This window comes from Manacus vitellinus, unplaced genomic scaffold, assembly GCF_001715985.3.
Source record: "Manacus vitellinus isolate BGI_N305 unplaced genomic scaffold, ASM171598v3 scaffold_50_pilon, whole genome shotgun sequence".
In the NCBI taxonomy this organism is placed as follows: domain Eukaryota; kingdom Metazoa; phylum Chordata; class Aves; order Passeriformes; family Pipridae; genus Manacus; species Manacus vitellinus.
In genome coordinates, this window is record NW_021940612.1 from 1,706,345 (window position 1) to 1,721,415 (window position 15,071).

At 36.6% G+C, this 15,071-nt stretch overlaps 1 protein-coding gene across 4 annotated transcripts in view; it reads right to left on the reverse strand.

Moving 5' to 3' along the window:
- MLLT3 (MLLT3 super elongation complex subunit) overlaps positions 1–15,071 on the reverse strand; it is a 116,445-nt gene that overhangs the window by 3,843 nt on the left and 97,531 nt on the right. For all 4 annotated transcript variants that reach the window (XM_029962935.1, XM_029962934.1, XM_029962933.1 and 1 more), the window contains 5 exons: positions 12,935–13,013; positions 9,466–9,598; positions 7,832–7,931; positions 4,899–4,970; positions 3,005–3,076 (listed from right to left, as the gene is read on the reverse strand). In XM_029962935.1, coding sequence (XP_029818795.1) covers positions 3,005–3,076; positions 4,899–4,970; positions 7,832–7,931; positions 9,466–9,598; positions 12,935–13,013 — 456 coding nt within the window. The remainder of the gene's footprint in view (positions 1–3,004; positions 3,077–4,898; positions 4,971–7,831; positions 7,932–9,465; positions 9,599–12,934; positions 13,014–15,071) is intronic.

Consider the following 15,071-nt stretch of genomic DNA (forward strand, 5'->3'; position numbering starts at 1 on the left):
AAATTCCAATGTCTCTTTACAGTGAAAGAGGTGGGAGAGATCTTTGTTTTTAAAATGTAACTTCAGACCAGTTTCTGTCTTGCCATGGTCCAACAGTCATATAGAAATTGCTCAGGTAATTTTCACAGGATTAATTCCTTGGTCAAATATTCTTTTTCAGGTCTTCTCCCTCTCAGGCAATTCTTATATATCTGTAAGTAGTATTTTATATCAGAATTATTTTGCTATAATTCTAGGCACTTGCAGCACAGTATCACATCTCTCCTTGCCTTCTCCCTTTCTCAGTTTCCTTTAACAAAGTGTCTCAAAGAAAAATGCCTCTCTTGGAAGAAAGCCACATTCTCAAACAGATCCATTTTTCTCATTTCCAATTTGGCTGCATTCCTGTGTGTTATCATGCCTATGGACTTAACAACTGAGATTGCAAAAAACAACAACAACAAAAAAAGCCCTTTTCATGTCCCACAGCGTAAGTTTCAAAAGCCTGTGCTTTTTACATTATCAATGCCTTCATTGTTCTTTTGCAAGTCCTTTCTCTAAAAATTCTTTCGAAGCCTGTGGGTAGCAGACTTTGATATGTGCAAAAGACAATTACCTGCCCTAACATAAACTAGAGAGATGACAACCACCATTCAGTAACACACAACTCCACCACCACCACCTTTAACACTCTTGCAGCTGTCTACAATTTTCTGTTGCATATTTTTGCACTTGATCCCTCTTCTTATGCAGTAACCACCATCCCTTTCTGCAGTTTTGCCCCTTGCTCTCCTGATCTTTGTACTTCCTATAGTCTCTCCTTGACCTTTATACTTCCTGTAGTCTCTATATACTTGTATTTCTCAATCTAGAAGTTTCACATTCATTCCTAAAAACTTTCTCAGCTCTGTACCTTTTTAATTTCTGTGCACCCTGGAAGTATTTTACATTAACTACATAGCTGCAAAGCAGTAAAGACATTTAAGATGGGATGACAGTTAATTTGCAATGCAAAGAAGAACTGATTTTCTGCAAGTTATCTATTCAGTATTGTGAAGATATTTCTGTAAACTGATAAAATCATAGGAATTATTGAATTAAGGGATTAAAGGTTTTAAAACTAAGTTGTATTTTGTTTTATAGCAGCATAGACCATTTGCTAGTGCAGACTGGCTAACAGATAACTGGTAACTTGGCTCTTCCACTCAGTTCTGTAGGTCTCTGTAGCCATTATCAGCTGTTGCTACAGAACTGAACTACTGTTGCAACCTGCAGTCTGGTCATAAATCCAGCTTTACTGGGGCTGTACTGACAGCCTGCATATGCTCTAAACCAAGGGAAACAATCTGCAAGAACAACTCCCCCCAAGAAACAAGGCAACACCAATTCTACATGAAACTTTCTTAATCTGAGTAATAATATATAAGTAATCATAGATTAAAGTATTAAAATTACTCACTCTTAATGCATTAAAATGCCTCACTCTTAATGCAAGTTTTGAGGCAGAGTTGGTGAAAGAATCCTTTTTCCGGTTTCATAAATACTCTCAAGAAGAAAAAAAAAAGGTCTATTTTAAAATGCCCAAGAATATACTGCTCTTTTTAATTTTCATCTTTTCTTTTAGCTGCTCCAGGCTTATCCTGTCCGAATTTTAAAAGCTCCAAGGATGGAGTACAGCCTCTCCAGGACTCTCTATTCCACTTTTAGACTTACCTAACGTGGGAAAAAAAAAGGTTTCTTGCTTGTTTTTATATTCGCTTTGCATAAAAGATTTTGCAGTTGATTTTCTTTTTCAAAGTTTCACATGAAGCTGACAAAGCAGCCCCAGTGAAAGCTTGGTTTATGGTTGAGCTGCACAGGCTGGGACAGTTGTTCAGTTCTGTACCGACAGCTGGTAACAGTGTAATACTAGCTACAGAGGCCTGCCAGAAGCAACGCCATTTTTAAGAATTATGAATAACGTGAAGTGGATCGAGTGTTGCAATTGCTACCTTTTAGCCTCATGCACAATAATTTCCCAATGTAGATAAACATTTGACTCTGCCACCGTTCTGAACGCATGCTTTGGTTCCCTTGGAAACTTGGGAGTCAACAGTAGATTAAATATGAAGGATAACCAATATGCATCACTGTGTGTTGTAACACAAAATATGACAAAGTTATTGGAATTCATCTTTAATTAAGAATATCCTTAACCAAGGTCTTCCTTTTCACTGACCTCTCAACAGTTTTCACATCTTTACTCACAATATTGAGCCTGAACTAATAAACAGATTAGTGGTGGGACTTGCGAAATACTGTTACCACACTCTGCTGAGAAATTTGACATGTGATTGCAATCATTTAGAAGTGGTAAAAATTTCCCTCTTTACAACATCTCCACAACTGGCACATAATTGTGCTAAACATAATAAAACCATCTGTGCTACAATTACATCTGCTTTGTTCACAGTGCTTATTCTTCACAATCTGTAATCCAATAGTACCTGACAATGGCACCCAAAACCAAGAATAGTTCTTACTATTGGATAACCTTTCAATACATTTTGAGCCTTTTAGGTTTCTACATTTTCATATTTTACTTGTTCCGTGACTTCAGAAGATTCACTGAATATATTATGCCCTTCCTTAAAGTGGATTAGACTTTGAATTCCATGTTTTCTGCCTGCCATATTAAAAACCACTTTAACAGTTTCTGAGAAAAGGCTGGTCATTTTCAGGAAAAAAGCAACAAGATTTTTACCAAGTCACAGCTGTATCCATTCTCCCATCCTGTTTTAATAATTATTAACACGGTATGCTAAGAAACATAACAATGAATTGGTGAAAAATTTAGCTCAGACAGGCATTTTTTTAAAATTTGTTTTTTAGTGTGAATTTAAAGTATGTGTAAGCTTCTATGGATTATACAGGCTTGAAGGCTATTAAACCTGATAACAGAGTTTTAGATGAAGGCAAAAAAAAATAGATGTGACTTTATTATTTCAATGAGCATGCTGTGATATCGCATGAGAGTGCTCCTCACCTGCTGCAGTACATGTCTCTCTCTCAATGTCATTAATCTTCTGTGGAGCTCTACCAGTTCATCGAGATATGCCTAGAAACAAATCCCCCCCATAAACAACTTGTTAATTAAGTCACAGCTATGTATTTCACAAACTTCAGGTGTCTTCAAAACCAATACAAGTGGAGATGTTATTTTCAATCTTAGAATGTCAGAATACCCTGAGTTGGACAGGACTCACAAGGATCATCGAGTCCAACTCCTGGCCCTGCACAGAACCATCCCCAAGAGTCACACCATGTGCCTGAGAGTATCATCCAAATGCCTCTTGAACTCTGGCAGGCTTGGTGCTGTGACCACTTCCCTGGGGAGCCTGTTCCAGTGCCCAACAACCTTCTGGGTGAAGAACCTTTTCCTAACATCCAATCTAAACTTCTCCTGAAACAGCTTCAGGTCACATTCCCTCAGATCCTGTCACTGGTCACCAAAGAGATCAGTGCCTGCCCCTCCGCTTCCCCTTGTAAGGAAGCTGTAGATTGAGATGGGGTCTCCCCTCAGCCTGTTCTCCAGGCTGAATAAGTCAAGTGACCTCAGCCACTCCTCATTTGGTTTCCCCTCAAAGCCCTTCACCATCTTCACTGCCCTCCTTTGGACGCTTTCTAATAGCTTTAGATCCTTCTTGTATTGTGGCACCCAAAACTGCAAAAAGGACCTGAAGTAAGACCAAGCTCTTCTTTGAGCTGTATTTTCTTATTTAGAAGTCTGGTTTTCTCTAGCTTAATGCAACCCAAGTACAAGTTCTTGTGGTTTTTTGATAAAAAACCTGACAAAAATCAGATGGTCATTTACTGTAGAAGATAATATATATATATATATATCTGTACTGCGCCAAAAGGCATCAAAAGACTGCGGATGCCAAAACAGTATCTTTGAAATATCTCCCACCTTGTGATGTAAGAACAAAACCCAAATCACAATGAAATCCCTCGTTCTCTCTAAAGCTATGTAATTATTTCTTTTGTGTCAACAGGAAGATATAAGGGGAGAGGGATTAAGCAAGATTAATTAAATGGTAAATTCCACTGCTTCCCTAATGGAATGTCAAACACATCCCACCTCTCCACCCAATTATCAACTTTCTCCTTCAGCCTGAGCCATCAAAAAACTTTTTTTTGCTTTTAAGGAGAAAGAGATATGGCATTCAACTTAAAAATTCTAAAAGCATATGGATCAGAGCACTAAAAATCTAGTTGCAGATAATGCAACTTTCATCTCTTTCGTTGTGTTATCGCTAAGTCTTCACTAATACCAGTAAAATACAAACCTTCAGAGGAACTTGTCCACAGTGGGCAATTGTGTTATGTTCACTCATATAAAGACTTAGAGCTCTTGCCCACAGCCAGCTGACATGTTTTTAAACAAAACTGTCTTGCTCAGTGTTAAATTAACAGTTGCTTCATATCATTCTAGTTAACATGCTAAAACTGTTTTTGCCACTTCCTAATGCACAGCCTTCAGAAAGGATTCTGGAAAATACATAGTTGGTTTTTTGTTTTTTCGTAGTTGATTGATATATTGGCTAGGAATATGTCTGTGAATTCTCATCTACAAAAATTATCACTTCCTCTGTGAAGCACAGTACAAACTTATCGGGGAGAGTAGATAAAATAAATAATAGATAGTAGATTCCCAACTGGTGACATCTGCCAAACCACATGTACTGAAAAGAAGGAAAAAAAATTCAAAATATGACAGAAGAAGAAAGAATTGCAGAAAAAAAATGGAGGGAAAGATCTGCACCTAAAAGAACACAAAGTCAAGATGTACTTAGGTTTTCATTCTCTAACAAAGATTGGTGTCTAGTAAATGCATTAGTATCATATTCTGAAGCAGTTTATTGTTATCTCTTATTTACCTTATCACAATCCCCATTCTTTATTTGTTTGTCAGGTTTGTTTTGCTTTATTGGACTTTTCACTTCTAAAATCTGGAAAAGAATGAAAATCCCGTAAAAATTAAATGCATTATTGGATACAATTACAAATGGAAAATTCTGCTATTGGTTAATAATACAAACTCAAAACTGAGTTCTTCATTCTTTAATCCATATAAACTACTCATATTTTTCAGAATAAAAAGTAACTTACAGCAGAAAACGATGAGCTGTTGGAACAAAGTGGCAGTGATATTGTTAATCCTTAAAAGAATTAATTTCATTAAGCCTTCATTAAGGAAGGCTTCCATTAATTTCACTTAAAGCCTTCCTAACACTTTTTTTTTTATCCTTTTCATGCTGGTAGGATAAGAGTATTTTGCAGATACAAAATGATGCTGAGAGTCTTCCCAGTGCTTTCGAAATATCACACGAGCAGTGTACTTTTCCTGTTTTTTTCTCCAATGCTATCTCTTTTCTTTCACAATAGAGTTTGAAACAATCTTTGAAATGATCACGAGTTGTAACTGAAAAAGAAAGTGATTGAGAGCAATTTCTTTTGCACTTACATAGTACCCTTCCTTCAATGCCATTCAAACCCATTTACTATCACACATACAAATCTAGAATATTTCATTTGCTAGTGAACCACAGTCAAGAAGAGTATATCAATAAGCAGCAAGACACCATGCTTAATAGGACTAAAGGGAGGAATATTTTGGGGGAAAAGAACTGTTGATTGTTCTTCCATTTTTTCCACACAGAACACATTTTTTGAAGTTAAAAATAAAAAAACACCATGTCATTCCTCACCTGGAATATAACTAGTTCTTCTGAAGAACATCAAAGAAAACTAAATAATCACAGATGATGGGAGATTATGTTTCACATTTCATTGTGAGACTAACATCACTAGCATGATTAACTCGAAATCCACACTAAACAGTCATAACACAGAATAAAACGCAGAATTAAAACAAGGAAATAAGCCTGTAAAAAACAAGTCTTCTACAAGCCTGTAAAAAACAAGCCTCATTGACAATTTTCCCAAGTCTCTCTCTCATTTCTACTTCCCTTGGTAAAAATGACTAAATTACATATATGCTTCCCGGGTGACCAGCATCATAAGAATTACAGCAGGCAGGCAGCTATTTCCCCATAGAGAGAGTGTGACTGCAGATCTGAGTTAATCTTACATAAAGAGTTATTTAGCCAAGAGTGATCAGAAATCAAAACTTACATTTTTAAAGAAAAATCCCAGTTCTTCTATTCAACACCCCCCTGGGGTTACTGCTGTTTAGGCCAGTGAATGAAAAGTCTTGTTTTTAAAAAAAAAACGCAGACCTCTAGTCATGAATCCAGTAACTGTTAGATGCTTTTATTGTTTTTAGAGGAAGAAAATTCTTGGTTTCAAATAGAACCCTAGCAAGAACATAGTATATTTGAAAAAGTTGCTTCCTTACAGTGCTCTAGATGTGTAGTTTGAAATCTAATATCTTAAGCACTCTTGTTTAGATGAGATACAGTACTAATCACATCTGAGGAAGCTTATACAAATACTAATTCTATCTTAGCTCTTTGGTTCTATGAATGAACTTAGTCAACAAAAGTTGACTAAGCATCATAATTTCATCAGTAAAACCCATCATCCTGGTAAGTAGCATTACACTATCAAGCAGAGGGTTAAAATGTGGCTAAAATGGTCCATACAACTTGAATTCTCACAATGACTCCCTAAATTTCTGATTTTCATCTTATTTACAAAATTCAGCCTAAGTATAGAAATGGAAGAAGGTATGTAACATTCAGTTTTGGCTGGCACACAGCTGTTGTTCAGTGTGTCTAAATGCGCAGGTAGACCTTCTCTTATATCACCAAAAGGCAAAGGAACATGAAAGATATAACTGAGTGGGCTGCCAATATTGAGACTTATAATCACTTAACAATTACATTGCCTCTGTAGAAGTTAGTCTTCATTAAACAACAAGTCACAGATAAGTGTTTTATTTTTCTTGTGTTTATGAGCCCAGTACATGAAATATTCTTCATCCTTATAGTTAGCTTTTTATTTTACCCCAAAAGACTCTCTCAAAAACTTGTAACTTCTGTACAGATAACTTAGAAAAGTCTACAATGTTTCTGGTAGATAATAATATTATTTTCTGGACAATGGAATCACCTTCTTTCTTTGCACAAAGTACTTCCTAGCTTTTTTTTCTTTTTTTCTACAGTGTATTTAAACTTAAATAACACGAATAATAATATTTGGGTTTGCTCTATAGCTTGTATTGGAAATCTTAATAGAAAAACAAGGACAAGTAAATAATATCTGCCAGATAATTAAAGCAGTTAATCAAAGAAATATAGAAAAGTCTCATCCATGAAACTCACCATCTAAATCACAAACTTTTGCTAATACAGGTAGACACTATTCTAACTATATCAAAACTGTAAGCAGCCATTTATTGCCAGTAAGTGTCATAACTGCTTTGTGTACGATATAACTGACACTGGGAATGTATTATCGCTTGTAACTTGTATTTTATTTTATAAAAAATGTAAGCTTTTATGTTTAATTTTTATATTTAGAGAGCCTTACTTTATGGTGGCTGAGGGCGAGGCAGCATCCCAGAAGCATTTTGTAACTCTAGGTAATTTGATTCTTTTCTTTGAAAAACAGAACTACCTTATGTTCCTACCTCAAAATAACTGTTAGCTCTTACAAATCTGGAACAAGTACTCTAGTGTGAAGTAAAAACTATTGTGTCTGCTAATGGAGTAAAAAATATTGTATCTCCTAGATAAGCACTGGTGGGGGAGAGGGCATGAGACGAACGAATAAACTCCTGAGTTTGATGTGAACTGTGTCTACTGCTAATACAAACCCCAACTGTATTTTTGAATTCTGACTTTACCTGGCTGTTGTTGGTTTTCAGTAAAGGTGGTGCTGGTTCATGACGTAGCGGTGAGGAAGCTGAACTGCTATCACTGTCACTGCCATCACTCAGACTAACCCTATGAAAAAGAAGAGCCAAAGTATTACACCTGCAGACAAAGGGCTGTCAATAGGGTGAACCAAGCTTGTATTTTGAGGTATGGACTTAAAATGACCAATCTCTTGCTAAGCAAGCCATCAAGGTCACATGGAAGACAGGCATCTGAGCAGGGCTGCACTCTGGAAAAAGCTCGGTGTAGCACAAAGAAGGAGGCTGCCTGCCTGCACTTGTTGAGATGAAGTGTCCAGTTAACACAGCAGCCAATGTTACAAAAATGGATGAACAGCTACAGCATTATACTGCTGCTCCCAACAGAGTGAGTCCCTATCTCAGTTCACAGCCATGTGGAGGAAGGAAAGTGGTTTTTAGAGATACCCTTCTGCTCCTCTAAAAGTTTTATGAACAGCTGTGCTTCCCACTTGAACAAGTGTTTTACTGAGAAGTTCCTTGTTTATTGTCATAAGTAACACATTTTTTCCTGGCTAAAATTTAAAATCTTAGCATCTCAGGAGAGGCCACATGAAAAAGCCCAGCTCCTCATCAGTTTCACCCTTCATTTACTTAGGAACAATAGACAATACTTTTTCGATGAGGGAGAAGGAGTTATTTGGGATAAAAAGAAGTTAGAGAAACATAAGCCTTAAGATTTCATTTAAAAACTGAAACAAAATCTCCACACATGGAGACAAGTTGAGCTTGAAACAATCCTTTACACAATCACTGACACAACAAGTTCTCAAACTGCTAGTCATCTTGGTCTTTTGCTCCTTGATTCCATGTGCTACCGTACACCAGGGAAGCAGCTGACATTTATTAACGCTTTCCTATTACCTTCCCATTTAAACAGTAGCTGACACTGGCACTCAGGTGCTATGCACTAACAGCAAAACCCTCTGAATCAGATAAAGAACCTAATATGAAAAGTGTTTAAGAGACCGTTTCAGGCTTTCCATAACCTTCAACACCATTTGGATGGAGCTTCAAGCTACCCGAAGAACAGATAACTTCTGGAAAGCCTTCTGAAGGTTGCAGCAAGGATGCAAAAGCTTTTTTAAAAAAATTAATTTCTGTGACAGATGCTTGTTTTACCTTCTGATGCACTTTTATTCATTATCTACTGCATGCAGCATAGAAATTACTTGAAATTCAAATTTCATTGATTCTGATTCAATTTAACAACCTAATCTAAAACTAGTAAGCAGAGAGGTCTTGAAAATGAGACTTTGTACAGAATAGTTTATCCAAAAACTGAAGGACTTAATTTTCTCTAATTTATGCCAGAAAGTAATGATGACTTCTCCCTTCAAGTCACAATCACATGAAATCCAGTAAAGTCAAATAAGGATCATTGTAACCATATTGAGTAATACAGAAAGAGTTTGTATCGGGAATGGCTAATTTTGTTAGCTTTTAGAAGCTGCTGCTTTAAAAAAAGTCTAAATTTTCTACACGTTTGCTACTTAGCAGTCTTTGAGAACAGTAGACCTCACTTCATTACTAACAAGCGCTACATGTCTTGGCCACCAGGCTACTTGCAAACACAAGACACTCACCTGCGACTCTTGCTTCCTCCTTGTGTATTTACAGGTTGTTCCAACTCAGAATCATTGTCCTTCTCATCTGCTTCATCTGATTCATCTTCATTATCATCTGAATGCAGATCTTTCATTATAGACCTCAACAGACCTGAAACAACAGAGACAATAAAATACACTATGAAGTTCATTTTGCAGTGTTTTGGGCAATTCACCCAGTTTTGAAAACTACCCTCCCCACACAGTGTTGAGAGGGGAGAGTCTTAAACATTAAGCATATGAAGTGATGCACTGGGGGCTTATGCTGCAGGGAGTTAGCCATGAATCATTTACTCACATGAGCAACTCAGTCAGCTTCAACAGACTTACTCATGACAGTGGAGGGACTCATATGTTCAAGTGTTTGAACAATTTGCTCCCTGGACTGTAGCTAAAGTAAGTAAAATACTGTCATGACAGGAGAAATTGACTTTTACTGTATTATTGCTAGAAGTATGCTACTTTTCCATTGCTGGGGTTTAGTATTTTTTGTTTTGTCTATTATATATGTGAGTAAAGATCTACAGGGGTATATTGATCAGCAGTGGTACATTTGTTAGATTAATTCATGTGTTGAGAAGTTGGATCTAACAAATCATTTTGACTAACTCATACTGGCCAAGGTAGTCTTTGTCTTCTTTATATATTTAGCTTTAACTGTTCCTGTTATTTCAGGATTAATTTCAAGTTGAGTAAGCACTTTGCCTATGTTGATATGTACTAAGTACATTAATCCCACTCGACATCATGTTATCACTTTTCCTGAATTAACAAGAGGTACAAAGCTTGAGTTGCTCACAAAACTGCATTAAACTCAGTTTGGGTTTTGATTTTTACTCTGTTTTGCTGTAAGAGACAGTTACAGAAAGAGGAATATGTTTAATAGATCTGTGAAATGTAAAACTACAGCTGCTTGAAATAAGAATAGAAAAAAGCATATTAGAAGAGGGAAGGAAGCAAGACTGGTGCCACATTTAACTCTAAAGTACTGCTCATCTGAGACACGAAGCAGCAAGTAAAAGCACCAGTGATGGCTATAGGAACAGCAATTACTATTACAGTTGTGTAATTCCTTCAGCCTAAGAAACACAAAGTATTAACATGAACAAGACAAGCCTCCAAGATGAAGCTCTCAACTTCCTATTTGCTTATGGGGAAACTGAGTCAAGAAGTGTCCTCCCTGGTCACTGTCAGCAGAGAAGGCAGATTTGTCAGTCAGTGCCATACTCATGACAGGGACTCATGGAAGGAACAGCTTTATGGACTATTCCAGACCTAGCAAGGTTCAGGTGATAGGCATTTTGACTAGTTTTGTACAAGTGATTTCAAAGCCAATGTTGAGAATGTTTTAGCACTAAGGTTGCACTAGAACTTTTGTAAATTGGCACAGTTTGGGCAGAAAACAGTTTCTCTGTTTTCACACCCTAGGGAAGTAAACCTGATGGTGTTGATAAGCAAACTCCTGGTTAACCAGACATTTGACTAGGTGACAATGGAAGGAGAGCTATATAGAAGTGCTTCTTGTCCATGCACCCACTGCTGATCTGTAGAAGTATAAATTTTTAGGTATTTTCTTTCTAGCATTGGTTGCAATGTCACTGTTAACTTTCTGTCCTTGTGAACAGTTACTTTAAAATTCCATAGCAACCTTTTTAAGGGTCTGAAAAGTTGTTACTTCCTAAAGGGTCAGAATAGTTAAGGAGAAACTGAAAGTTAATTGCTGCCCATTAGTTGCCCTTGGTAAGGAAAAAGAAATATTAGAATAAGCCCCAATGACAGAAGAACTTGGAAGAACCTTAGGTTAGCCCACTGCTTATGCAAAAAGAGGTGAAAAAAGTTCATGCTGTGGTTTTTTGACACTTGAGCGAGTGCCGGAGTCTGAATCAACAGAAAAAGAGAAACAGCCCTAACAAGTAACTTCTAGTTATGGGGAAAAGTATGGCTTTTTACCAGAGCACAACATATGGTGTCAACATGCCAGGGTACACCCAGTATGTCATTCCTTTGATATACAAATGCATGGCCTGGGCAATGAACATGTTTAGTTAACTGGAGTTTCTGGAACTCCCAGAAAGAAGCAGTAATCACTGTTTACTGTGGCATGATAGAAAAGATGTATATACCCCTTGCTCTTCAGAGCTGTTCACATCAGAGGACAAATCTCCCCTCTGTTCCAGAGAAGGTATAAAGAACTGAAAGACAACCTGCAATACCTCTTATATATGAACAGAAGAGATGGATGGGACCAGTCTGCTTAGAAGAAAAAACTAAGTCAAAAGGTTTTTGCCCAACATAAGAAAACAGACACAGAAATGGGTATGCAAATTTTTTGTCTTGTAATGGACAGTTCACATCACTAAGGCAGTTTTCATGAGAATGAAAATGGGGTTTCAGAAGTGTATCTCTTTATCCCTAGATAAAAATCAACTGCCTGAAGCCAGTCAACCACAGCTCACTTTAGCTCTTGCTTTCTTTCACGCAGAGTAACACTGCCAGAAAACATTAGATGTTTTTTTGCTAGAAAACATTAGAAAATCAGTACCAGTGACCTACAGAAAGGCAATAGGACAGAGATGCATCATGCATAGATATATTTAAAAACAGTCTGCCTGAAGCACTAATGTATTGTCATAATCTTAAATCAAGTCTACCACTGAGGAATATAAATGGATAAAACAGAAGACAATTTTGTTCAGTCAAAGGCTGCTTTTTTAATGCTCCTTATCCAAACAACAAAACAAAAGCTCATTAAGAATGTATCAGTTGTACAATCTTATAAACCCAGGGAAAGAAGCCAAGCAGGAACTAAGTAGTTTAATAGATCATGTAGAATGAATCTCAACTTATTTACAGAAAACATGCCTTGGCCAGGTCTCCAGGAAGAAAAATGCATTCTTTACTGAGTTCCAAGTAAACTGAAATTATTAGCCAAAAAATGAAAACGCAAACTTAAAGTCTAACCCTCATCCTTCCCTGCCACATATCTAAAGTAAATACTCTATGCTCTTACTTTCCAATGCTATGGGAAGACCACGGCCCTTCAAAGGGGTTGATGTACACAAATTAATGGATTTCCATGGGCTTCCCGTGGCAAGCCACACACTTCCAGAGCTTCAGATAAAGCCAGGTGCCATGATAACGAACTCTGCAGAAGGACAACTCAGAAACAGAAGCTCTTTTGAGTTTACCATCTGTTAAGTGACTGTCATGTATTTAATCCTTAAAAACAAACAATCCTTACGTCCTTTTCTCAGATACCAGTTTCTCCTCTTTTATTTTGCCCTTCGCTACATCTGAAAACAACATGAGAAAAAGATTTAAATCAAAACTGTAGCCAGTTCAGGCAATGAAAGGCAGAAGAAAAGCGGTAATGAGATGCCACCAGTTCTGTTTTTATTAGCCCCTTCATTTCACACATTCCTTTCAATTCTTTTTCCTCTATTGGTACCTTGTTGTCTGCTGTTTTGAGATGGTGTAAAACTGGAACTGGAACTGGAGCTGGAACTGGTAGGACTCGGCTGTTCAGACTTCAAAGGGAAAGAAAAAAGAGAAAATAAATAACATTTTTAGAAACATTTTTTTGCCTAAAACTCTTACTGTTAGTTACTGCCTAAAGCATTTGATCAAGAAAAAAGAACTGTGGAACAGAATAATGCTTAAAATATCTTTATTTCAGGTGTCAGTGAGGTAAACATTGTGAGAATTGCTCTTGCACTCACCATACATACACACTAATATATCATGTTTAGTTCTTTACTAAAGCCTAACAAGAAGTTCTCATTGCCTTGTTTGAAATGCTATAAACCACAAGATTCTAAATGAGTTTATAATAGACCTAAGGCATCTCTGTCCTTGTCATACTGTAGATGCAACATTGTCCAAATTACCAGTGATTGGGTAGAACCAAAAAACAGAAGACCTGAGCAGACCACACTAAATGCCAGAAAATCTCAGACAGTTTTCTTTTCTCTTCCTTAGAAAATAAGTCTTAAGATACGGATTCGAAATAAGCTTTTCTGCTGTTATCAGATTTCTGCTAATCCTAACACTTTCCATATGTATTAAAACCCTATAGATTACAGATTGTAACAGTGATTGAACCAGAAGGATTGCCTTGTTAAAAGAGAAATTATCTAGAATTTACCAGTTGCAAAAAACTAAATTTTTAAAAGAGTTATTGAAATAAGTATATATCATTTAACAAACAGTACTATACATTCTTTTTCAACTGCTGTTTAAAATGTGTACCTTTCTCTCTAAAATTGATGAGAAAGACCTATTGCTTCATCTAAAAATTCTGTATAATTTTTCTCACAGAGGTTATGGTTTATGAGGATAGTATTGAAGAGTCTTGCTTCCTGCTGCCAGGTTGCATGTCTCCATATTCCTTTTTGCTGTTTCTTTGACTCAGCAGCTTGAAGTGTGTGGGTGTTGGTACATACTTGCACACTATTGCAAAATACAACTCTGGTATGTTGGTAGAGGGGATGCTAACAGAGTACATAAAAAAAGAAAAAAGTGGCCATACAGAAAGAATAGTGAAAATCAGATTAGGAAGTAATTGTCTAAACATATACTATTGAAACCTGCTTACACTTTAAATTTCATACAACTGTGATGTGTTGTCCAGGCTAACAAACATTTTGTGACTCTCCTTGCCAGTACAATATCCCTCATGATTAAGACAGAACTAAATTTTTCTCAAAAATGACAGCAATAATATCCAGTCTGTAAAACTCAGTTTTCACACAAACAGGCTATCTAAGTTTAACAGTTGCTTTTTCTCCATAAATCAATCTATTGTTGCCCTTCATAATAGAGCAGGCAGATTTACCACCATTTGTTGCCTTTTCTCACCATGAGAGATGTCTATTTGGGCAATAGAATCCTTGAGAAAAACACCATTAACATCTGCTCTCCTTAAATCAACATCAGCTCCAGTTCTCACAGACACAGAGTCAAAATACAAACTTTACCTGACTGTGTGGGTATATACTACTTGAACACAAGTGAGTTAACACTGTGCAAGGAAACCCAACCCAACCAACATGACTCATTTGTCAGTACCCAGAGATTCTTACGTTGTCCACAGCATCAGACTTTTTTGAAAAACACTGCAGCATCACTCGACGCTGCTACAAAACCCAACTAATTTTGAAAGAAACCTTTTTTTCCTTCCTGAATTTCTGTAAAACCATACAAAATTTTTAGCAGTAATTATAATAATATGAAACAGACTGCAGTGATGAAGAACAGGAGTCAATGCAAACTTAAAAGACATCAGCGAACTAAGTTCAGTCTTCCAGATTCAGGCTATTCTTAAAACATCTGTCAATTTCTGCTTTTTGCAGCAAAATTACTAGCTGAGAACTGGTTTCTGTACATGTCCATTAACTGCATTTTTCCTTTATTAATTTCAACATGAACTTTAATAACTGTAAAATCCATCCCCTTAAAAAATAACAAATACTAAAAGACTATCATCTTTGGCTTAAAATACTTTCAAATGCTAAAACTCTAGGAAGCAAAAATCCCATGGGCACAGAGACTATGTCACTATTAAAACTTCACTACTTTTTTTTGAA